The sequence below is a fragment of the Crinia signifera genome, chromosome 2 (assembly GCF_055691185.1).
Source record: "Crinia signifera chromosome 2, ASM5569118v1, whole genome shotgun sequence".
In the NCBI taxonomy this organism is placed as follows: Eukaryota; Metazoa; Chordata; class Amphibia; order Anura; family Myobatrachidae; genus Crinia; species Crinia signifera.
Genome location: NC_139218.1, coordinates 292,559,869 through 292,585,549, shown reverse-complemented (window position 1 = coordinate 292,585,549; position 25,681 = coordinate 292,559,869). Strand labels below are relative to the sequence as shown.

General features: G+C 39.8%; 1 protein-coding gene across 3 annotated transcripts in view; it reads left to right on the top strand.

Moving 5' to 3' along the window:
- NDFIP2 (Nedd4 family interacting protein 2) overlaps positions 1 to 20,282 on the top strand; it is a 93,932-nt gene extending 73,650 nt beyond the window's left edge. For all 3 annotated transcript variants that reach the window (XM_083168807.1, XM_083168808.1, XM_083168809.1), the window contains 3 exons: positions 2,350 to 2,416; positions 13,637 to 13,742; positions 18,208 to 20,282. In XM_083168807.1, the coding sequence (XP_083024933.1) occupies positions 2,350 to 2,416; positions 13,637 to 13,740 (171 nt within the window). In that variant the 3' untranslated portion in view covers positions 13,741 to 13,742; positions 18,208 to 20,282. The remainder of the gene's footprint in view (positions 1 to 2,349; positions 2,417 to 13,636; positions 13,743 to 18,207) is intronic.
- Positions 20,283 to 25,681: the final 5,399 nt, after the last annotated feature.

Genomic DNA, 25,681 nt, shown 5'->3' with positions numbered 1-25,681 from the left:
CACTATATGGTGCCCGACAAAGCAATTCAGTTGTTGCTCCATTTGGGTGCGGTTTAGCCAATGCGAGAGCACATTTCAGCTTACAGTATCCTGAGGTAATGAGCTGAAATATGCAATAACCTTTCACTTTGAATGCCCAAACATGCCTTCAGTCTCCCAAACCAGTACTTTAGTGCCAGTTATGCACCCAGTGGGGCAACAATTTAATTGCTCCAATGGGCATCCACAAAACAGTTAAAGGCCCCAAATAGTCCTACGCAGTTTTCTAATATAGGTTAGGCCCACACCCTCCATTGGGTGTGGCCTGTACTTTTAAACCCAATGGTTGAGTGCATTTACCAGTTTATTTTTTTTAGATTTCCTATGTTCCTTCAAAAGAAAGAGATTTCAGAAGATTATATTTTGATATGGTCTATAAAATAAGAGCCAGCTTTTATTTTAGATTTTGTTGTTGTTGTTAAATAACAGCCATCCACTCCTTAAGAATGGGTTTCCTTAAAAATTGCCATATCTCTCCGCAGTAATAAAATAGTAAGTTAATGCTTGGCTGCTGGGATCACTGTTTAGTGCTCAGGTAACTTGTGAACTGGATACAAAGGCTGATGTGGTGCTGATGGACAGTCACGGATTGTTTCTTCCGCAGAACACATTACACACTAGTCTTAAGGCCCCCATACATGCTGCGATAGCAGCTTGCGATGCGATGCGCGCTCCTGCAGGCATCGCACAGTCCAAAAAGTATGTGATGCACATACTTTTTGTACTGCCTGCGGATCGCATCGCTTGCAAAACACATGCGTTGCAATGCGATGCGATCCAGCCGATATTGCATTGCACGCTGCTATCGCAGCGTGTATGGGGGCCTTAAGGTCGTTGTCCTTCTGTAGTGACTAGTCGGTTCAGCGGACACTCCACCAGTATAGAAGAAGTAAATTAAGTTATTTGTCTTAAGGTGCCCATACACTGTACAATTATTGTATGCAATTTGGATTAGATCGCATCCCATCTGTTTTTTGATGCAATGCAATCTAGTCCAGGGGGCAGGTGACATCATTGACTGATATAATTACTGATTTCGGTTAGTGTTTATGCATTATATCGTGACTCCCTCGACACTACCGATGTAGTTGTCCGATATCACCAGGTGCGGTGAATCGCCCAGTGGGTACCTGGATTTACAGAGTTGGGAGACAGGTGCATTATAGCTCAGCTGTAATTTACAGTGTGCTAAATTAAGCTTCTCAGTATCTTTATGTTGCATGTGACACCGGGCAGTATGGTCTCTGCAAGTAGAGGAACATTATTTGCATCGCTTACAAGGCAGAATGGTAATCTGGGTGCAGTTGCATCTTTTGTTTTTATTTGCTCCAAACTGTAATAAGCAATGTGAGACCTCTCTGCTGCTTTCATAGTTATCATTACACAAGACCGTACAGCACCAAGGACGTTCTAAAGCCGTCAGGCACTTTCATTTAGGCTAGAACAGCTATCCAGCCATATTAATAAAACCTCTATCAAACTGTATCAACTAAATCAGATTATATAATCTTTGGTGTTCTGTACTGCGTATATTTCATTTAAAGCAAATTTGTACAGACCGAGAACAAAAACCATTCACAAATTGGATATTGAGAATGATGAATACTAAAGACTTTTGATGGTTAGTTTTATCAGTGAAGTATACAGCCTCCTGCAGGAGCAATCAGTGTGCCTATTCATATTGCCTTATCGCAAGGAGAACACAGCTAGCTAGCGTGGCCTGTAACAGGACTGAACCGCTACTTCAAGGTTCATTTAGCCATGTTCTGCTCTCTGCTGGGAACCAAATGCAGGCGCAGATAGTTTGATAATGAAGACTTTAATAAGTATGAGGTTTGTGAGTGTATATAGCAATGGGGATTTAGCAAAGATCAAAAGTTGTTCTTTTCAGGGGCCATTTGTACATACCATTCTGATACAGGTAAAAGGAGTATACTTTTTTCTGGGTGTCTAATTAATATACAGTAGGACAGAACTATAGCATCTTCTGGGCCTAAAGTGTGATGTTGAGTGACAAGGCAGGAATGTAGATGGCAAAAAGTGTGTGGTCCCACTATACAGTAAATAACAATACTGTTTACTATATTGGAACACCGTTTTGTGTGGGGGTCCCAAGCATATTGGAAGCCAAATTGAAATAGAAATTCCATAGGCATCAAGATTGAATATGGAACACTGAGTTTTTTTGAACAGATGTTTATGTAGTCCTACGGAACTCTAGAGTTAGGGTTTTTATAGCTACAAGCAAAGCAATATGATTGGATGTTTCTGCCTATATCAGTTCATGACTCTGCTCAACTTTCTTTTCAGTTCTCGGACTATTTTACTGGGTATTTCAATGGACAATATTGGCTCTGGTGGATATTTCTGGTGCTTGGTAAGTTGGCATTTGGAGTAAAATATTTTATTTTCACATACATTTAATTATTTGCATTCATAGATTAGTGTATGTGTGTGCTGAATGAGATGCAACTTTTATATTGATAGTTTCTAGACTAAATCTGTTATTTACATAACAGCGACTTCCTCAGATCGATCTGAGGAATCCGCTGATACCGGAGAGGAGGCTGGGTAACGCGTCATCGTTTAAAACCAGTACTTATCGGTTTATTTCCAATATCCATTTGGAATACCAGGAGGCTCTCATTGGTACCTGAATATACATCAAGAAAGCTATTTATAGCTTGCTCCCCCAGCATGCAAAGCAGTGCCGTGCTGTGTGCACTAAATCACACTACCCAGGGAACGCCACTAAACAGGACCTACAGAGGTACCTTCTTTGTCTGGCCAGACAAGTCATGACTGGTAACGTTATAATAATAATAATAAAAGTATTTTTTTCATTTACTAACATACCAATAGCAACTAATATGCATGCTTTTTATAAAAAAACAAAAACAAAGCAAAAGGAATTAGACTACAGTATTAACACCTATCACAAGGCACTTTAATAACCTCTTAGTTGCTAACCAAATAACTATCGCTTTTTTATGTTAGTTTATTTATGTATGTCCATGCACTATTTTTTAAAATGTTCACTGGCCAGATTATATAACACTGATTCTATTAAGGCTGTCCGCAGCGCAGTTTTTATATGTTGTTTGTTATGTTTGTCATTTCTAAGGATTGACCATTCCTTTTTAAAAACGCTGCAGGGTACTACCAGATTGACTGTAAGGGCATTTTTTTTTTATTTTTTTTTTAGTGCAAGTATATTTTTGTTGTTTTTTCCCAATATTATTTTGAGTGTAATATCCACAATGATTAATGCTGTAAGTAAGTATAGTATTATATTGTATAAGCTGTATTAGCTTGAAAGTTGTGCAAGCTGTATGGGCAAAGGCGGGAAAGCTATGGTTCTCAGCTGTTATATGTGGTCAATTCTATGTATGGGGTCAATTCAATAAACTGCAGGCTTTTAACTTTCAAATAAAGTGCTCAAAGCTATTCAATTGTATCCAGCAGGTATAATTTGTGCAATAGCTAGAGGTGAGAATTACAGGGGATGGGAAAAGATGAAGTATTTGTTGACTACACACACACACACTGTTTTCCACTTGTAGAACACTTCAAAGATCACAGATTCTATTAAACCATCCCCTTCATGCTGCCCCCTTTGAAGTGGCGCCCTGCCCGCCGAAGTTCCTAGAAGGAACACTAGATCTGTTATGTACACACTTTAAAATGTGACATAAGGTCATAATATGTGCATAGCATCACCCAATATCTTACCATCAAGTCTGCATGCGGGATTATTAGATGATGCACAGGTGTGCACATCTTACGACACATTATACAATATCAAACTGAACTAAATTGTAACAATCATGCACAATATCACATAATGTGTATGGGCCCTGAATCCCAACTGTTACATTGTGAGTGGAATTAAACCCTTAAGGTGCCCATACACTAGTAAGATTTATCTTCAGATCTGGCTGGTTGGAACAAAACCATGGTTATGGATGAGTGGCAGTTTTCCAGCATTTCCAAGCAAATGGTCAACTGTCATTTGCTCTCATCCATAACCATGTTTTTGTTCCAACCAGACAGATCTAAAGATAAATCTGCGTGTGTATGGCCACCTTTACTGTTATACTGCAAGTGGAATCGAACCCTAATTGTTATATTGGGAGTTGAAATGGGTATCTGTTATACTGGGAGTAGATGGGGCGCCTTGATTGTTCTACTGTGATTGGAGGAAGGATCTTGACTGTTATACTGCGACTGGAATTGAACCCTGAATGTTATACTGGGAGTTGAGGGGGCACACTAACTGTTTTGAGAGTGGAGGAGAACCCTGCTATATTCTCAGGGTACATTGAACTCTGGCTTTTATACTTGAGGGTATAGGAGATATAGTGGGGTAATGTGGGAATGATGGTTACATGGATACTTACTGCGTAAAGTGGGAATAAACCATGGCTGTCATACTGTGAGTGGCATGGGGAACCATGGTTTCCTTACTGTGGAGGGCAACTGATTGTTATGTTATAAAGTTCCGGGGAGGTTGACATTGTCTATTGTACAATGTAAGGGTGGGTATTTTGGTTTACAGATGAGGAAGTACTATTGAAGTAATGGGTGGGACGCAGTTGTATAACATACGCTCCAGATCGCTTGTGCTATGAACTATTTTTTATAATAGCCCCAATATTTGCTGTTAGTATGTTGTGCAACTTAGACATTTCTGGTCCCTTACTTTTGTCCCCTTCTTCTGGATTTTTGCGCTATTGTGGCCTGTGCAGGACTCCGCAAGCAGGGAAACGCATTCCTTATGTAAATAGGTTTTGGTCTACTTTGACATTGTTAGTGTCATCAATGTGGGTATTGTAATGTCTGCTCCCAATCAAAAAGATAGATGCATATGGCATATCTTATCCTTAGAATAGAAAAAAAAAAGATAAAATCTTTATAGCAGTCATAGTTCAGTGGCAATAAAACACATTCATGAGAACTTTTATATGTTTTAAACAAGTTATACAACCTGCTTTTGCCAGGAAATGTACAGCATGCAGTGAATTTCGAAATGCTGTTAAAATGAAAAATGAAAAGTTTTTACACATTATGTCACTTTCCTTCTATAAACTACATATAGCAGAAATTGAGGCTTGGCTCCTGTCTTTATATCTTAGATATTTGAATTTGGGTGTCCTTGCATCCTGAAAGCAGAAAATAAAACGTAAGAGTTAGTTGTTACTAATAATTGGTTATAGTTAGAAAAACGAAATAGTATTGATCTATCTGTACACATCATCAGGCATATATAGTATGTTATGTGTATTGTTTAATGCAGATGAAACATGAGTTTTTTTATGTACTCTATAGCTCAAATGACAATCGGTGTTTCTTTTTATTCATCTTTGCCCCTTTAATTTAAATCTTTTGTTTGTATTTGTTTTGTAGTCCACTGAAGTTTTACTGTTGTGAATTGTGTTTATGCTGTTTACTGTTTTATGCCTACCTGTTGTAGAGTTGCAACACCTAACAAAATAATAAAAAATGATTGCTTTTTATATCAAATACAACCTATAGTGCTTTAATTGCAGCAATGACATCATTACCTTAAACCAATAAACAATTATATGTTTAATATATACCGGCAGTATATGTTGACCAATTTTATGCATTTACTGCCACAACATGTTGTACGTGCTTCTATAGTGGAGAAAAAAACTATATGTTAGCCTACATTAAGCCTTTCAATGTTTAAAAAGGGATTGCTACACTGTAAAAAACTAAAATAAAACTATAATATAGTGTTTAACCCTTTAAGTGCCAACATCTATGAGAGATGCACAAAATATCAGCTAAAAATGTCAGCTTTGCTTTTGTTAATGAATTCAAATAAAAATGTTGTGTAAAAAAAGATTATATTTCCTATATCAGGTAAAAAATGCAGGTCATTATGACGAATAAAAATTTTGTTTGCATATTGACAAATTCACTTGCCACTCAAAGGGTTAATATAATGTAAAACATAATTAACTATCCGATTAGTACAGTATTAGACACATGGCGGTCGATACAGTAGTTGGCAAGTCTATTAGTCGCAAATACTCTCAATATAATGAATGAGGCACCCCCCCCCCCCCCCCCCCCCCTTCAAATTTGAGTATCTGGTATATTTTGGCAAATGGCGAACTAAAATTAAGTTCCAAAAAAGCACCAACCACCTGTATATGCATAACTATTTTGTGGTATTGTTTTTATGGTGCTTAGTGGTCACTTCTCATGCAATCATAAGTCATAGTAGTCAGAGGTCCATACTGAATCCTCACTGTGGTGACATGCAGTACATTTTTCTCATCTAGATCTTTCTTTAGGTATGAAATATTGACATTTCTTTGTTGCGGTGTTAGTTCCTGGCTGCTAAATAGTCAATGTCAAATGTGGACACTTCCATTATTGTCTCAGAAGCATCCCCAATTAAATCTGTGCTTGACATGTACCACGTACTACTGTGTTACACTCTACTTGTTGCTCTACTCATTAAACAGTTCTGTAGAAAGTGTATGTACGTATGTATATGTGTGGGGGTATATATATATATATATATATACACACATATACACAACTCAAAAAAATGAAGGGAACACTTAAACAACACAATATAACCAAGTCAATCACACTTCTGTGAAATCAAACTGTCCACTTAGGTAGCAACATTGACAATCAATTTTGCATGCTGTTGTGCAAATGGAATAGACAACAGGTGGAAATTATAGGCAATTAGCAAGACACCCCCAATAAAGGAGTTGTTCTGCAGGTGGTGACCACAGACTTCTCAGCTCCTATGCATTCTGGCTGATGTTTTGGTCACTTTTGAAAGCTGGCGGTGCTTTCACTCTAGTGGTAGCATGAGACAGAGTTTACAACCCACACAAGTGGCTCAGGTAATGCAGCTCATCCAGGATGGCACATCAATGCGAGCTGTGGCAAGGTGGTTTGCTGTGTCTGTCAGCATAGTGTCCAGAGCATGGAGACACTAAAAGGAGACAGGCCAGTACATCAGGAGACGTGGAGGAGGCCATAGGAGGGCAACAAACCAGCAGCAGCAACGCTACCTCCGCCATTGTGCAAGGAGGAACACTGCTAGAGCCCTGGAAAATGACCTCCAGCAGGGCAAAAATGTGCATGTGTCTACTCAACCGGTCAGAAACATACCACCATGAGGGTGGTATGAGGGCCCGAAGTCCACAGGTGTGGGTTGTGCTTACAGCCCAAACACCATGCAGTACATTTGGCATTTGCCAGAGAATACCAAGATTGGCAAATTCGCCACTGGCGCCCTGTGCTCTTCACAGATGAAAGCAGGTTCAAACTGAGCATGTGACAGAGTCTGGAGATACCAAGAAGAACATTCTGCTGCCTGCAACCTCCTCCAGCATGACCAGTTTGGCAGTGGGTCAGTTATGGTGTTGGGTGGCATTTCTTTGGGGGGCCGCACAGCCCTGCATGTTCTCGCCAGAGGTAGCCTGACTGCCATTAGGTACTGAGATGAGATCTTTAGACCCCTTGTGAGACCATATGCTGGTGCGGTTGGCCCTGGGTTTCTCCTAATGCAAGACAATGCTAGACCTCATGCGGCTGGAGTGTGTCAGCAGTTCCTGCAAGACGAAGGCATTGATGCTATGGACTGGCCCACCCATTCCTCAGACTTGAATCCAATTGAGCACATCTGGGATATCATGTTTCGCTCCATCCACAAACGCCACATTGCACCACAGACTGTCCAGGAGTTGGCGGATGCTTTAGTCCAGGCCTGGGAGGAGATCCCTCAGGAGACCATCCGCCACCTCATCAGGAGCATGCCCAGGCATTGTAGGGAGGTCATACAGGTACATGGAGGCCACACATACTACTGAGCCTCATTTTTACTTGTTTTAAGGACATTACATCAAAGTTGGATAAGCCTGCATATAATCACCTGCTATCTGTCCATGGGATCAGACGAGTACTCATTGGCTCATGAATAGTTGCTGGCACACCTGTACCACAGTGAAGTGCCAGTAGTAATGGAATAGGTGCCTAGGACCCTCTCAAACATGGTGAAGTGCAGCAAGTCAATGTGGCATCCATTCCACAAGCGAGTGGGAGAACTCATGGAGAGATGTTGACACATGCTGTGTGTGTGTATAGCTTCCCACAGCTCCATGATTTTTGTAGATGCAGAATATTGGGTGTGAATGGACCGCTCTACCACTCCCAATAATGTTTTATTGGTTTATCTTGGGCAAGAGGTGGCCACAACATTCGTATGAACTCTCCAGAATGCTCTTTGAACCATTTCTGGACAATGTCTGACTAATGACACAGCGCATTACTCTGATGGAATATTCTATGTTTGTGTTGGTACATGAAGTCTGTGAAGGGCTGCAGATGGTTACCAAGGACTGCAAAATAGCAGCTACCATTCAGTGAGCCAGATGTACTAAACTTTAAAAAAGTGATACAGTGGAGAGTGATAAACAACCAGCCAATCATCTCCCATCTGTTATTTTTCAAGCCCAGTCTGTAACATGACAGTTAGGAGCTTGTTGTGTATCACTATCCACTTGATCACTTTTTTAAGTTGTTCGTGTTCCGGGGGAACACACCTTAAACATTATGGAAACGACACAAGCCTGAACATTGCCTTGTTGACAACTGGGGGTCCATGGTCTCATGTGGTCTGCGCCATATCCAGACCCTACCATCTGCCTGAAAAAAACTGGAACCATGTCTCATCGGACCACACCACATGTTGCTAGTCTTTCAGGGTCCAACTAGCAATGTCTTGCTTCTTAGTGTTATCAGGATCACTCCTGATGGGTGTTTTTGCTCTCATATTTCATGGAAGCTAAAGAAAGCTGCACTTTTCTGCTCAATATGCGTCTGCTACCACCTGCATTGAATGTGGATATGATTTGAGCCAGTGTTTCTTTTCTATTATCATAGGCAATTCTGTCCACTGCAAGTGGTAATGTCTTCCATGAAGTATTCCCAGTACAAACCTGAAATGTTGAATGTCCACATCCATCGAGCACCCACTATCACGCCCCGTTTGAAGTATGATAAATCCCCTGACTTTACCATCGGCAGCCTCGCTGATGTTTAAACTGATCACAAGATGTCAGATTACATCTGATGTAGGTGTGGGCATTTCCAATATGTTACAGTACAATGATAACACCTGCCGTTACCATAAAATACTGCTATCCCATGACTTTTGGCACTTCAGTGTATTAATCATCATGAATGTCTACTCTAATTTTCTACCTGCACAATGCACTTTACTAGTTATTTTCCTGAATAAATAATGAATGTGAAAACGGCTCAACCAAAATGTTAATAGACTTCAAACCCTCATGTGTATATAATAATGCAGAGGGCACAGACTAAAGATACAGTGGGCTTGGGTGCTCCATCTCTTTACCAATTTCAAAAACTAGCAAGTGTGTTGCATATTTCTAAGTATATTGGAAAAATTGGGTGAGGTCTTGGTCTTATAGTGGATTTTACAGAGGCAATGGCCTGCGTCCGGGCTTCAAGCCCTGAAGGGGCACCTGCATGTACAGCAGCATCTGTATGATTCACAGTGGGATCCAAGTGTGATTGCTGTTCTTCCAATGGAGCTCTGCAGCACACTATGATGATGCATAGTTAATCAACTGTGTCCCAGGAGCCCTGCTAACACCTGCAATTGGGCACAGGATGGCAAATATTGCTCAGTCTGCTCTGCAGCAAGCAGCGGTTCATCCACCCCCGCTATTGGACTATGAGATGGAGCAAGCCAGTGAACGCTGATTATGCATAATGCAGATGGGTGATTTGACCCTGACCCAACAGCCATTGTTAGTTGTCACACAGTGTAGCTAGAGCCATGCCAAATCACTACAGTCTGTAAACAGGCTGAGAGCCTTAGCTATCTTTTTTTAAATAAGGGTGGGCACTAGACTCCAATTTGCCTTTGGGCAACTGGGTTAATCGTATTCACATCGATTCTATTTGTATCAGTAGTAAATTCCAAGATGTGGCCCTTTTATTTATTTTTTTCTAACTAAATTTATGCGACAAATAAGGAATTTGCTGTTTTATATGTAACTTATACAGTATACAAACTGCCTCAGGCCAAATACATTTGTTAGGCAATATCAGTTTAAAAGTTTTCTAGAATGTTACTTTGACATGTATTGCTTGCAGCATTCCTTCATTTAAACTTTAGATTATTTCTGCTCATATATCGTTGTTTCCAAAAAACAGCATTCATGGGAATGCAAGAGTGCTACAGACCCCTAAGGCTGTATGGTGGTCTGCGAGTCAGGAAACTGTTCTTTGAAATGCATAGTACATTATGCCATGCTCAGCCAGGCATAGAAAAAGCCTTCATGCTTCCAGATCACAGCACATCCGTTGTATCAGCTTTACTTCAAAAATATATTGTTGAATATTTACTTAGCAATAATAGTTCTCAATCCTTTGCACTTAACAAGATTACTTTTTACAAAGTTATCTACCCCACATAACGATGATTTAGGAAATATTGCATTAACCTTCTTAATCTGCTGTCTGACCAACACCTGTTTCTAATCTGTCCACGGTCATTACATTGAAAGGAATGGATCCATTTTCTTTATTCAGTCTGCATCTGAATTTAAGCAGCATCCTCTCTTGTTGTCATGGTAATCGCCATTTATTTCATAGGCAATATTTTATAATATGTGGGTTTATTTTGTCACTATAACCATCATAGAATGTTCCACTTTGTATTATTACTGAAATCCTATGACTAGAATATTAATATTATATATGGATAATTTTGTTAAGGTTCGCTACTCTTTTCCTGCTAATTTTGAAAAACTTTTTTCTGGCCTCTGAATTTAATAGAAAAGTCAAATCTCTCAGTTTTTTTGCATTTCATTTTTGTCTTAATTTAGCATTTTGTTTTTGAATAATAAATGCATGTTTTTAAATTGCTTAGTTATCAGTACTCTGTAAAACCTTGAAAATGTATTCTCCATCAAAGAAATATTATTTGTTTTCTTAAAACAAATCAGGTGCTGAAAATGATTTGTTCTTTTCATTAATACTAATTAACTCTACTATGACACAGTGGGCGGTATTCAATGAGGCTGATTCGCCAGGTTTTTATGGCGATTTTGTGCTGTAAGGCGAATTTTTGACTAAAACAGTGAATCACCCTATTCAATGACCAGATGGCGAATACATTTCAAGGTTTTTTTTCGCCATGATTCACCGAGTAGCAATCGCTATCTTTTTATGGTGAAGTGAAATGTGAACTTTTAAAATAAAGTGTTTTGTTTTTTACATTTGGTGTCAAAAAATCAGGAATTTTATTCTGAGGCGGGGCATGCTATTTTTATTCATGTGCTGTAAGCACATGAATATATATTTTTTTTTTACACAGACCAGCCAGCAGAGGGCCGGAGCCGAGCCGCTCATTAGATATTCATATATTCACTTCACCCGATCATTACATATGCACGATCGGGTGTAGTGAATATACCCGACCCCCGGGGGGCAGCCTGTGCTGCCTGGCTCCCGGGGAGCCCACCTCCCCCCCACAAACGTTCTGGGGCAGGCAGGGAGACTTTCATCTCCCTGCCTGCCACCGTCCTCAGGCTCCCTGCGGCATCGCCGCAGGAGTTAAAATTCGCCGGTCAGGGGCAGCGAGCCCCTGACTTGTTGAATACTGGAGCCGGCGAGGCTCCGGAACGCGGCGACCAGTGGCGAATGTGCAGCGAATCCTAAACAGGATTCGCTGCACATCGCCAAAATCATCATTGAATACCGCCCAGTGACTCCTGGCCACATTAACCTCAAAAAATTACATTATTATGCTTTAGCAGGCTGTAGCTAATGAGAAAAGTAGCAATGAAATGAAATTCTCTTGTTTTCCACGTAAAAAACTCTTTGCGAAATATGTGGGTTCAATATGTGGAGGGATTGAAATTGTATCCTTTCTAATTGAAAAATCTATATTTATAAGAAAGACCAGATTATGTTGTGTTTATTAACACACAACAATAACTAAATGGTAGGAAAATGTAACATTTTATTTTTCAAAACATTTTTAATCTTACCCGACCCTGAAAATTATGTTTGCTTAATTATGATTACAGAAGGATAAATGTAGAAGTATTTTGTAGCTCTAGCTTTTGTAGCTGTAGATTGTGTTCCATGTTCCCAGTAATTCCGCACTCCCTTCACATGGCCTTTCCTGGTTCAGTTCCTTCTGTCCCTTTTTAACCCTTCCTTGGTGTGTTCACCTCTTGCACATCCTACCCTCCATCACCACTACCTGTTGGGGGTCCCATAAGGCCCTGTACTCATGGAGTTCCAATTTGCTTCTATGTATACATTCTCCATTCTAACTACCCTACTCCTTTGGCCTGTCTTGTGTAACTTACTGTCTCTGTCATCTCCAATTAATGTCAAAGTGCTACCTAACGCTCAACATGTCCAACACAGGACATGCCGTACACTTTATTTCTTACATCCAGTCTATTCCACCATTCCTGTGCCTCCACCCTAACAAATACTGTAGAACCATAAGCTTTTCTTACCCAAGGTGTTACCAAATTTCTAACCATTTATAGGGGGATATTCAATCCCCGGCGAGCATCTCCCGTCGAGGAGATGCTCGCCGGGCCCTATTCAATGCTGTCTTCCCTGACAGCATTGAGCAGGGTTTCTCGGCAGAACGAGCCCGATATCACAAGCTGTCGGGCTCGTTCTGCCGAGAACGGCCGGGAAGTGACGAGCTGCCGGCTGCAGCTCACCTCTTCCCCGCCGCAACTCGCGACCGCGCCCCCTTTTCGTTCCCCAGCAGGCGGGACATTGAATCCTGCCTGCATGTTCTCGGTCGAGCTGACCAAGAACGGGACTGGGTTACGGCGGTCGAGCTAGCTCGACTGCCCTGACCCTCAGATTGAATACCCCCTTAGTCTTCCTTCTTCACTACTGCAACTTACTGCTAACTGGCATTTCCCATCCCATCTATCTCTACTTAATTCTATCTTCAATGCCACAACTAGACCAATCTTCTCTTACAACTCCACATTTGCTGCTCAGATTTACAAGTCCCTACATGGCTAATTGAATTTTCATGTACTGGTCTCCAGTACAAGAAAAAACCTTAATACCTTTTGTAGGCACTGCTGTGGTTTGTCTTTGTAGAGGGTTTGATATGAAGATACATTGTGTTTAGAGGCTTTTCAGAAGGTCAGAGGAAGTTTTGTGGCACAGAAAATGTTGTATGCTGTCTGTGCTTTTACCACTTTTATAATGTTTTGGTCTATTAGTTGTTTTCCAATTCGAACCATGTTAAACCCTGCTTGCTGCCGAGTTGAAATGCTTGATTGATCGACCCATCTTAATTCAACTGGGTGTTTTCACAATGCACAATGTCACTGGTTTCTGCGCATTCACATGCAATAGCCCTGTATATTGATGGCAGTGTGAAATGGTGTATTACATTTTTTTTTTTAACACCGCTCTTCCCGAAAAAATAAGTTAGTTTGATTTTAGTTTTAAAAGATGTATATTTAATATTGCTGTGCATAATTTTGTTATCTTTTTTGTACTGTTTTAGGTTTGTTGCTGTTCTTTAGAGGATTTGTAAATTATCTCAAAGTGCGAAACATGTCTGAAAGTATGGCAGCTGCTCACAGAACAAGATTTTTCTTCTTGTACTAGAGGTAAGTACCCATGTTTTCATTTGTCTTCAAATTGTGTTTTTGTACACTTCGTGTACTAAATGTTTTCTGTAAATTGTGAAAATTTGAAAATGTTGCTGCATTTTCTTTTCAGAACCTCTTGTTCAGTTATACCATGTTCTCACTGCGAGTGGGATATACACGGCTTTTACCCAGCATTAAAATGCCAGGGACTGCAGGGACGGACCCCCCGTTCTCACAGCAAGGCAAATTCCTGGGTGAAGAAGTTCTACCCGGTAATCTGCCTTTTAACACGGGTTTTTACGCAGTGAGAACGGGTCAACCCGTGTCTGCATACCTAGATCTCAAACACGGGTAAAAATAAGGTTTTTTTCCGTGTATGAGATCCGGGTATGCGACCCATTCACACTGCAAAAAAAAACCTGTGTTAAAAGGCACATTTCCGGGTGGACATGCTAGACCCGGGAAATTGCCTGCAGTGAGAACGGGGTATTAGTCTTTAAAAAAAATGCACATGATAAGCTTAAAACTCTGTGTTGACATATACTCTATGTGATGTAGCGTATATATACAAGTGGATGAATTCATTCTGAACTATATTTGATAAATAGTGAACATACAGATGTTGAACATATCTTTCTTCGGAATTAATGATATTCCTGATCTTTAGAATATATACTGTAGTAAAGGTTAAATATCCCTTATCCAAATATATACTGTAGTAAAGGTTTAATATCCCTTATCCAAATATATACTGTAGTAAAGGTTAAATATCCCTTATCCAAAATGCTCAGGACCAGAAGCATTTTATATAACAGATTATTTTTATATTTCAATGAGGTATCTTGCATTTATGTTGTACACACGCATGAAATGCACACACATATATTTTATTTGTAGATGAAACAAGGTTTTAAAACATGAAACAAGTTTGTGTACGATCTCATGCACTGAATTTAAATGGCAAGCAATCAATTTACATATCATTTCCCCAGTAGGTTTTTAGCAAAAAAAGAAAAAATATACATTCTGGAAACTGTCGTTTTAAAAAAAAAAATTGGATAAAAGTATTTTTGAAGCAAAGGTTATTTAAAAGGATTTAGTTTAGGAAATTGTAGATCAAACCTGGTTAAACTGTTGTTCTCCAGCTTTGTGAAAGTGCAAGTCTCAGCATGCCCTGCCACAGTTTTGCAGTTAGTAAATGCTAAAGCTGTGGCAGAGTATACAGGTAAGGGTTGTTTCACAACAGCTGCAGAGCCAGAAGTTGGCCAAGCTCTTGTAGAGGAATATCTACATGCAACTTTTGGTTAATTGAACCTTTAGTTTAATATAAAAATACAGCCCGCCATGTAGACCCACAATCTATAAAACATGCGAATAGTTTGCCAGGCAGGCTTATTAATCAGTGCAAGATGTTCCAGATGTCTTAACCCTCTTTTTAGCTTTTTAGTATTAGCTGACATCTGATGCACATTTTAAATGCTTTCTATAAAATCTTAAATTAGATTTAGTTTCATCAGACACCCTTAATTCCATGTCGTTCCTTCAATTGCTATTTGCTTAATGTTTTTATTTTACCAAACTTGCAGCAGCATTTTGCGTAATGTAGAGAGACACATATGTACTTTCTGTTCAGAAGTGGTTCCCATAGGGACAAAATTATAATTTAAGTTACTAATACAAATTGAACATTTCTTTCTATTTCATAAATGTAAAATGTAAAATTAATGCCACGTAGAATGCAATTTTTTTCCTTAGCAACTATTTCTATGGAGTTTCCTTCAAACTGAACCTGATTGTCCAAATTAATATGTGTTAAGTGTCATAAAAGGTTTCAATTCTAGTGCATTTTTTAAATCTATACATATTGAGAATAATGTTGTGTACACATTGGGGGTGATTCTTATTGGTTTGCAAAAGCAAACTCCTTTAACGGACAAAACCATATACACTGCAAGTGGGGCAGATGTAACATGTGCAGAGAAAGTTACATTTGGCGGAGTTATTTTGTTTCTGTTCAGAGTAAATACTGGCTGCTTTATTTTTACACTGGATTGTAGATTTCACTTTGAACACATCACACCCAAATGTAACTCTCTGCACGCGTTACATCTGCCCAATCTGCAGTGCACATGGTTTCGGCCATTAAAGAAGGAGTTTGCTTTTACAAATCAACCTTAATAACCCCCATTGGGTGTTTTGCATTATCGATTTTGACTAGTCAAAATCACGTACCACATAGTGCAAATCGCACAGCACTATGCTGCACCTGATCCCTATTTTATCTCGATGTGCGGCCCCACTGCATGAAAATCGAATGTAGAAAAAGACTGTGCAGCACGGTCTATGGGGGGTATTCAATCCTTTGCCGCTATTTCCAACGGGGGAAATAGCGGAGGGTGCCTATTCAATGCTGTCTTTCCCGACAGCATTGAAGAGGCATCTTGGCAAAAAGGACCCAACTTTAAAAGCAGTCTGGCCGAGAACTTCCATGGATTGTCGAGATCACGACCATATCTCAAAGATCCATGGCCATCCAATAACAGTCACGTGGAAAGGGCCAGGGTCACGACTGTCAAGATGTCCTGACAGTTGTGACCTGGGATTGAATATGCCCCTATTTCTAGTATGTCAGAATGAGTGCCTTGATGCTCAATGCAGCAGGGCCCCTGGTCTCCCCGCCGCACCATTCCTCCCTTCCTTCCGGGTCCCGGCAGGCACCAATATCGCATCGATATCGGCGGCCGCCAGATTGGCCCATGTAGACACTCCATAACACTTCCTGAGAATATGACATGATATGTCAGCACCAAAATGTCCACATGTTCTAATGTTGACGTGTAACATATGTTGAGACTCCTGTTGAGATATGTCGATATAGTCAAAAACATAGAATTTTTTCACTATTTTGTCTTAAACCAATCAGATTCTAGGTATATTTTTCTATTTCATCCTACAAAATAATAACCAGAATTTATTTGATTGCCACGGGTAGTATGTAAAGGTAGGTGTACTAGAGCTTCTGAAATAAAAGGTGGGAGTTATTTCTATTCAAATGATTGCTTATCTTCAGTAAAAGATGGGCTCCTAGATTGGCCTTGCTATCCTCTGATTCCCACATTGAGATTTGCTTGAATCATTAAGGCTATTTTTAAAATGAATAATATACAAAATAATAGTAGTGGTGGTGCAAATACTTTCCTTGTTCAGTCTCGCCTGTTTTTTAATTCACTTATGGCAGATTATAATTCTGTTTTAGTACTTTGCCCACTTTCAGTCGCAGGCAACAAATGGCATATACAATTGCTGCTGATTTTGGATAAAGAGTTTGAATAGCTATTTAATGCATCCCTATGATTTTGCTGTAGTCCATCTAGCTCCCTTTTGTTATGTATCTCTTTGACACAAGTTGCAGTTAATAAACTAACAGAGCAATTTTAAATTAGTCTCCCTTCAGTCACAAGACACAAATTACACATCCCACAATTCTTAGCCTCAAAGGCTGCTGTTATTAGTAATGTATCGTTCTTGCTGCAAGTTGTATTCTCTTTGGTAGATGGAAATGTTCGTAACTCAGAGACCTCCTTCCCATTATAGAAAGATGGCACAGGTTCCCATAGTGAAACTCTAAAAACTTTCGGAGTTAGATGACCTCCATACTAATGAATAGGGACTATGTACAGCATCAGGGCTGCAAGGTAAGATATCACTGATATCTCCTGCGTTGCCTACAGATGTGTCCACATACATGTAGCCTCAGTGAACATTAAACAGCCATTCTACATACCTCCCAACATGACCCTCTCCAGGAGGGACACAGTGCTCTGTTTCTGGACTTTCTTCTTAATGTATGATTAGCCTCCTCTGTGTTGAACAGGTAAATTGCTAAGAAAGGTGCTTCAACACCGGTGACTGCAATTATAAAGGGAAGTGCAGGAGCAGAAAAATGTGTCCCTCCTGGAGAGGGTCATGTTGGGAAGTATGGTTCTAGTCATGTTAAGCTGTGATATGACTTGGTAGCACTGAGCATTCTTCATGCCACTTTTTCCATTAACGTGTTAAATTCGCAAAGCTAGGCCACTGGGATACACATCCAGCCATTGCTGATTAAAATGATATTCGGCATGCTTAGATTTTGTGTGCGACTATGGCTGTATCTGCATATGAAATGGGGGCCCTATGCCATGATGCTATGCTAATATCCCATTGTTCACACGTACCGCTGCTGTCAAACATGGGGAAGAAGTAGTATCTGTGCATATAACATGCACTGATACCACATTTCCCCCTTAACCCTAATACATTTACCACTGAAACAGAATGTGGTCGACTGCTACATTGGGCGAATGTAATAGTGTCCAAGTTCAATAGTTGTTCGGGACTCAAACTTTTTTTTAAAGGAGCAACCATTTACAAGGCATGGTTTAATATTGATCACAGGTTTGTGATGCTTTTAAATGACCATCTTTCTTTTTTTTTTTTTTAGGCAAAAGCAAGCAGACATTCCTTTATGTTACCAATGTGAATCAACAAGGTGTACAAGAACACACATGAATAGAAGACTACTATACGAATAAATGAGTCATTTGGATCCCAGCAGCTCTTGTTGGGTATCTTCATAAAATATCGGTGTAAATATCTCCTTTATCATTGCACATGTGGCAAATGGAGGACTTCCCAAATCCTCTACAAGACGGACAGTTTTTGGAGCAAAAATAGACGTGTAGCATGTTAGACCTGTTCCCATTCCAACTCATCAGTGGATAGATGCAAGTTTTTATTGTACTGCCCATTTTGTTCTTTCTCATTAGCAAATGTTTGCAGTGGTAACCTCTTTTGGATTAGACCGCAGAATACTATTCCCATTGTGTAAACTTCAGCATGGCTAGAATTTACCGTAAAGGAGAACATTCATTTTGCAGATAACCCACCCAACCCCCTTGTAAATATGCATCTTCATATGACCATTTGCCCTCATTCTATCCAAACACTAGCTCAAAGTTAATTTAAATATGAATAATGTCTATTTTTTACTAACATTAGCCTTTTTTGTATGAATGACTAGAACAAAGGTAATTGATACTGTATAAAATGTGCCATATAATCATTTGTGGTCTCAATATCATTTTATCATCTTGTGATCTGTAAGTTTGAACAAATGCACTTCCCAAATGGACCTTCCCTAAGTATCGGATGCATCTTTACTTTCAGTACAGTGGTTTAGAACAACAGTGTGTTCTCCTCCTACCAAAGTGTCTTGATCTCTAGAATACCTCAGTACTATATTGTAGACTGCGTTTTTGCCAATCTTGTTTGGAACAAAAATAACAATTAATTTTGTTCAGCAAATTCCCTTGTCTGCTATTAAGCCTTTAAACCAGGCGGCATACTAGTTAGTCCTACAAAGCTACTGTCCAAGCACCACATACAAACAGTAGTTTCAGATTTCAGAATATTAGCAAATCACATTAAGTGTATCAGAGAAGATGCAATAGGCCTTGTAGAGATAAAGTGCCTTCCAGTCGGCTCCTAACTACAATGTTACAGGCTGTGTTTGAAAAGCAGTGCTGGTTGTAGTACTTTATCTCTCTCCAGGGTTTAGTACATATACCCCAGAGTGCTTTGAGGGAATTCTGAAGGACAGAAACCAGTTAACGTAGCAGGCAATGGAGCGTTACACATTAAAACATTGACGGACTGTACTCTAAGTAAGCTCCCAATCTCTTACCAGTTAAATGGACAAAACTATTAACACTTTCTTCTAGCCCAGTGCACACTGGGTGACGGGTGCCCCGTGCTGAGCGTGCTGCCTTAAGCACACATCGTTCGGCACACATGTGATGCACCAGTGATGTGTGCTGAGATATCTGTGCAGAGCAATGTTTTGCTTCTAGGCAAAACACTGCAATCTAAGCAGGATAGACCGTGCTTGCACTATCTATCTCTGTTGGCAATGGCCGCCATCGCTATAGTTTGTACACATGGAGAGATTTGTGCTTAATTTCTAAGCGATCTGGTCAGATCACTTAGAAATACGGCTTGAATCGCCCCATGTGTAAAAACATTGTAATGCCCATGTTTAGTGTTTTACTGAGGGATCACCGCAAATGCCAATACTATGTAATCCAGTATGATGGAGCTAAGTGTATTGTCCTCTGTAAAGGATAAGCATATGTACATTATGTTAATATAATGTATTGTATTCCTGGATAGTGTCTAATTAGAACTTTTATTAATGTGACTTAAGCGGTTTCACATGCTATTTCTGGAAAACTTAATATGATCTCCTAATCCCTTGCACACTAATGAGCTAATTTGCACATGATTGCAAATGGCTGTTTTGTGTGATGTGACAAACTTGCATAATGTGAATAAGGCGACCCAATGGCTTGGTGAAAGTCATAGGAATTATAATTTGCCTTCTAATGATGTGCCAAGGATGTGGCTGTGTGTGATGTGGGTAAACAATGTATTGCAACTGGAATAGATATAGGCTTGCATCCTATGTGTATGGGTTTTTTCCCTTTGTCACTAATTCATTACAAATCTCTAATGATCTAGTGCCCTGCTGCTTTATTTAGCCTTTTTTCAGCCTTCTAGTGTAACAGACAGTTAACTGTAAATAAGAGGATTTTTTTTTTATTTATATAAAAAAATTCAAGGAAGACATTTCTAGACACACATCTGTTTGACTTATTCAGACCTAATGGCTTCTGTGCGAATTTGCGGAGCCCTGAGATCAGATACTCACCTCCCAGACAGAGTGAAATCCTGCCCTGGACTTCAAATCCATACACAACTCACTCACCACTCAATGATTTTCCAGTCTGTGCAAGTGTGAGTATGTCTGAGTCTACCACAACTCTGCGACCGGCTGATTGAGTTGGCGTCACATTCCCTCCCTGAAAATGCCTGAGCACACCTGTGTTTTTCCTGACACTCCCAAAAGACGTCCGGTTACCAACCACAAACGGCGGCTTTCTGTCATTCAAGCTGTGAGGGGACTCGAAAAAAATCATCGCTGAATTTTGATGCGGTTTGGCCTCGGGTTTGCGCACTATGTTCCATGTGCATGGTCATTCTATAATTGATTGACCTGCGTATTTGCACAACAGCGATCAGCTCTGAATATCCCCCTTAGTTGGACAACCTCATTTGCTTCTGTAAAGTACAGCCCATGGAAAGCCCACTCTGACTGAGCGTCTTGAACACAGTTATGTTACCAATAGCTGGTTCTATGATCAGTTTTCTATGAATTATGGGAAATGTTATTTCATAAGTCAGAGCGGTTTGTGTGACCTAACCTCCTTCTCATGGTTAGGCTGTGTTGTTTCTTTGGTTCTCTGTGGAGTTTTGAGAAGTGCCTCCAGAACAGTCCTTAGATGAATATGTTTAAAAATTCTACTAATTAGCAGGAAGTTGAACAATAAACATAGCAAATTATGAACCAAGAATTATTGGATGTATTGATACTAACTGTAATCTTGTGAAGTGTGATAAGTATAGTTTTTATTTATTAAAATGAACAACTGGTGGGACGTGACTGGGCCTGAATGACACATTATTTAATGCTTGATATGATTTGTGACTGCATACACTAGCATGTCATTTTTATATACTTCTTGAAAATCTTAGTTTGTGCTTTAAAAAACGATAATAAAATATGGGCCTTTCGGTGATGAGAATTTTTTTTTTTTAGAATGTATTGATTATTACCTCTTTCTTTACATCTGTACTCATACAGATATAATGGTTTGCAGTTAAATATTGGTGAGACAAATCTGTAAACGTATAACTTTTTAAAGTTGCCCATGAATACGGCAATTTGGACAACTAATTCAATTAATTAACTGACCATAAATTGACACCTGTATGGACATACAGCCCACTGCTCCTGAATTAAAGACTCCAATATAGTAGAGATGTGCAGGTTCGGATTTACTCGAATTTACCCTGAACTCACAACGGGATCTTATTGGCTATCGGCTGTCACATGATTTGGAGTCAAAACATGTGACAGCCGATAGCCAATAAGATCCCGTTTTGAGTTCCGGGAAAATCCGAACCTGCACATCTCTACAAAATAGCGCCAGCTGTAACATTAGGATGAATGGTTTCCACTTATGTCTGTATACAGTATGCAGTCATCTTTGGACTGTGCTTATGTCATTTAAATTTTCAAGATAATTTATACGTATATTATTTGCGTTTTTTTTTTTTTTTTTTATCTGTGATATCAAGTAATGCAACATGGAGCATCAAATCTATGCATTACCACAAGAAATACATAGCCTATAAACAATACTAAAATATATGCACTAAAGTCCAATGCTTATCTTTTGTGTAAATTTGATTTGTGTTTGCATTATATTGTTTCTCATGTTTATCTGACTTTTTTTTTTTAAGCGAGCAGCTAATTATACGTGTTTAAATCTATTCACATTGTAAGCTGTTCTGAAATGTGGTGTTTCTGTCTTCCTTTTACACATTAAAACAGCCATAACTCCGTCAATGAAAAATAATGCCTGTAGGAGTTGTCACTCTTTATATAGTCTGTGTGAAGAAGTGATTCTGCAAAGGGAACGTTTTTCATTTTTAAGAGCTACATAAAATATCATCTCTAGCTTGGAATGGAAGAAGAACTACAATACATAATCAGAATGACCATAGTCTCCTAACTAAAAATTATATTTTCATTAATATGAATAACCATGTTTTGTGTCTAAAGCTGGTTACACATTAGACCACACCGCAAACAATGTGATGCCGTTAACGTTTTAAATTTAACTGCCTGGTACTTCCTGACAAACTACATAGTGCATACCACTAAACAATGCTACACATGGTATCGTTCAGTGGACACATCCAGGAGTATGCTGTTGTCTACAATATTGTCAGAATTGAGTTGCATGTAACAACATGCGGGTGCACACATAGGTAACGATATAATGCGCACACATTAGATTATATGCACTAAAATATTGTTAGCGGTGTTCAATGTCGTGCATATCATTTATTTTATCGTCTAATGCAGGGGTGGCCAAACCTGTCCACAAGATCTACCAACAGTTCACGTTTTTCAGGCAACCTGTGGATCTATAGTAGGAAGGAATGTGCACCAGCTACGTGATTTGGAAAACGTGGACCGTTTGTAGATCTCGAGGACCGGTTTGCCACCCCTGGTCTAATGTGTACACACCTTAAGTGCTTTGGGCAATACATTTATTTGTAGTGCTGAAAATCTGCAGCACTACATTACAAAAGAGATCCTGCCATGTACAATGGGGAAAAGGGTTTATGCAAGAGTGACTACTTAATATCATTTGACAAACATGCTTGTTTTTCATCAAAGAAAATGGTTACAATAAAATGTGACAATGTGTGGCAACAAAACGAAATGTACATCAAAATGTTTTCAGTGAATGAGAAGTGCGCTTTTAATAATATATATTTTGTTATGATCTCTTATTAAGCTGCTGTCTGTAGAGACTTATGTCTGCATATCAGTAGAAACAATAGCATCTGGAGACTGTCAGAATGTGAAAGTAAACCTACTAAGAGGGAGGAATACCTGACAAACCTTAAATGATTGCTAAAAATTTAATTATTTGCATTTTGAATCAGGTTTAATTTACATCATGGGGCTTAGCCTGTTAACCGCGAGGTTTACCAAGTGGCTTATAGTTGTCGCTGTCCAATCAACCTTCAAAACTAAGCTCCTGAGTCTACACTCTCAGGATTTATTGAAGCCCATAGATTCCTGCATTTTATGTGGAATCTATTTTTGTTACTGTACTAGAAAAAAAGTGAAATAATTGAAGAATAGTTCTGGACGTGAAATCTGGAGCAATTTCTCTGCACAGTAAGTCCTGTCTCTGATTGGATATACATTGATTTTTTTTTTAACCTTGCTTTCAGTAGCATAGGATTGCCAAGGTAGGGTTGGCATAGGGTTGCCAAGGCTCACTGCCCCCTATGGGGCAGTGAGCATTTACCTGCAATTTCCAGCCCCTGTAAAATGTGGCCCGTGCTACTATTTGTCTGTTATTCCAGTTGGACAGATGCATATGTCAATATGAAACGGAGAAAAAAGACATTTCACCTATTTTGTGTTCTGTTTTTTTTTTTCTCTCTGAACTCCGATGTACATGTACAAGCTGACATTGTGTTAAAAAGTAAATGTTCTCAAACAATGACCATATTTACTAACTCATTTTGGATTGCCGAAGAAAGGCTCAGTTGATTTGCACTTTTTTTTCTGAAACTCATCTGTAATACTACTATTATGTTTCTATTTTCATTGTATGTGCTAAGTAAAATTCAATAAAACATTGTTTTGTTGAAACATTCTGTGCATAGTGTGACTTTTTGAACACACGGTTTGATTCCATTTTATAATCGATTTCTATTAAATATGGACTATTTGACCTGCTTTGAAGTTTTTTCCTCTCCTTTTCGATTTCCACTATTTTCTATTCAATTCTCTATTTGATGTGCATTCGATTTGCGATTAGATCAAAACTGGCTTCAGGCAGGAGATGGGCATCGAATCGAATGCTGCATTGAACACATTAGATTTGCACTACGTACTATAAGATTTCTACTATATAGTCTTGGCTGCCAATACTATTTTTATATTCGATTTATACTACACGGGAGCGTGGTTTTGGATCAAATCTGCATCAAATGTAGAAAAACCATTTGATTCCTATTCATATTTCTATTTTTCTATTTGATTTTGCTTCTATAAGAAAAATCGAATAGAAAAAGAGTGCATATCTCACTGTATGTATGCTCCAATACTGTAGACCTAGTTACAGTTGATATGGACATTAATGTCCAAAACCCCATTTTGGGGCTGAGTATGTTGAAATAAAAAAAAACTTTTTTTTAATGTTTGCTAAATTCTTAAAAGTAAAAACGGTACTTGTTTCCTAGCACGGCCACAAATCTTATGGATCGTGTACCTTTAGTTAAGGTACACGATCCATACGATGGACCCGATTTCCTTTGAAATCAGGTCCATTTGGCCGGCTAGGACAAAATATCGGGGGCATCGCGTCGGTCGGGACCGTTAACAATGGTCCCGACGCGACCGACGCGATGCCCGCGATTTCCCCATAGGCTTCAATGTTAAAAAATATTTTAACATTGAAATCGTGTCGGGAAAGGTAAAATATCGGGGGCATCGCGTCGGTCGGGACCATTAACATAGGTCCCGACGCGATGCCCCCGATTTTTACATAGGCTTCAATGTTAAAAGATTTTTAACATTGAAATCCTGAAAAAATGTGAAAAATGTGAAATGGGCCAATATGACCCATTTCACATTTTAGATGTCCCCGTCGTCACCCCACGATAGACGCCAACCCGAAGCGTGGCGAGCGCAGCGAGCCCGCGAGGGGCGGCGGTGCGCGTCCTCCGACCTTTTTATTCCCCTACTATCCACGTCGGCGTGGAGTTGAGAATAGAATAGTGTGCCGAGCGCAGCGAGCCACCGAGCCCGAAGCGTGGCGAGCGGACGCGGATACCTTCAGAGTTATACGCGTCCCCTCGCGGGCTTCACAGGTGTCCGTGGCGACGCGGACACCTGTGAAGTCCGCGAAGGGACGCGTTTACCTGTGAAGGTATCCGCGTCCCCTCGCGGGGCTCGCTGCGCTCGCCACGCTTCGGGCTCGGTGGCTCGCTGCGCTCGCCACACTATTCTATTCTCAACTCCACGCCGACGTGGATAGTAGGGGAATGAAAAGGTCGGAGGACGCGCACCGCCGCCCCTCGCGGGCTCGCTGCGCTCGCCACGCTTCGGGTTGGCGTCTATCGTGGGGTGGGGTGTACGCCGTGACATTTGGGGGGGTTGGGAATATTTTACATTGAATCCAATGTAAAATCGGGTCCCATGGACCCGATTTACATTTAATTCAAAAAAAAAAAACTGGTCCAAAATCGGTCGGTCGCGACGA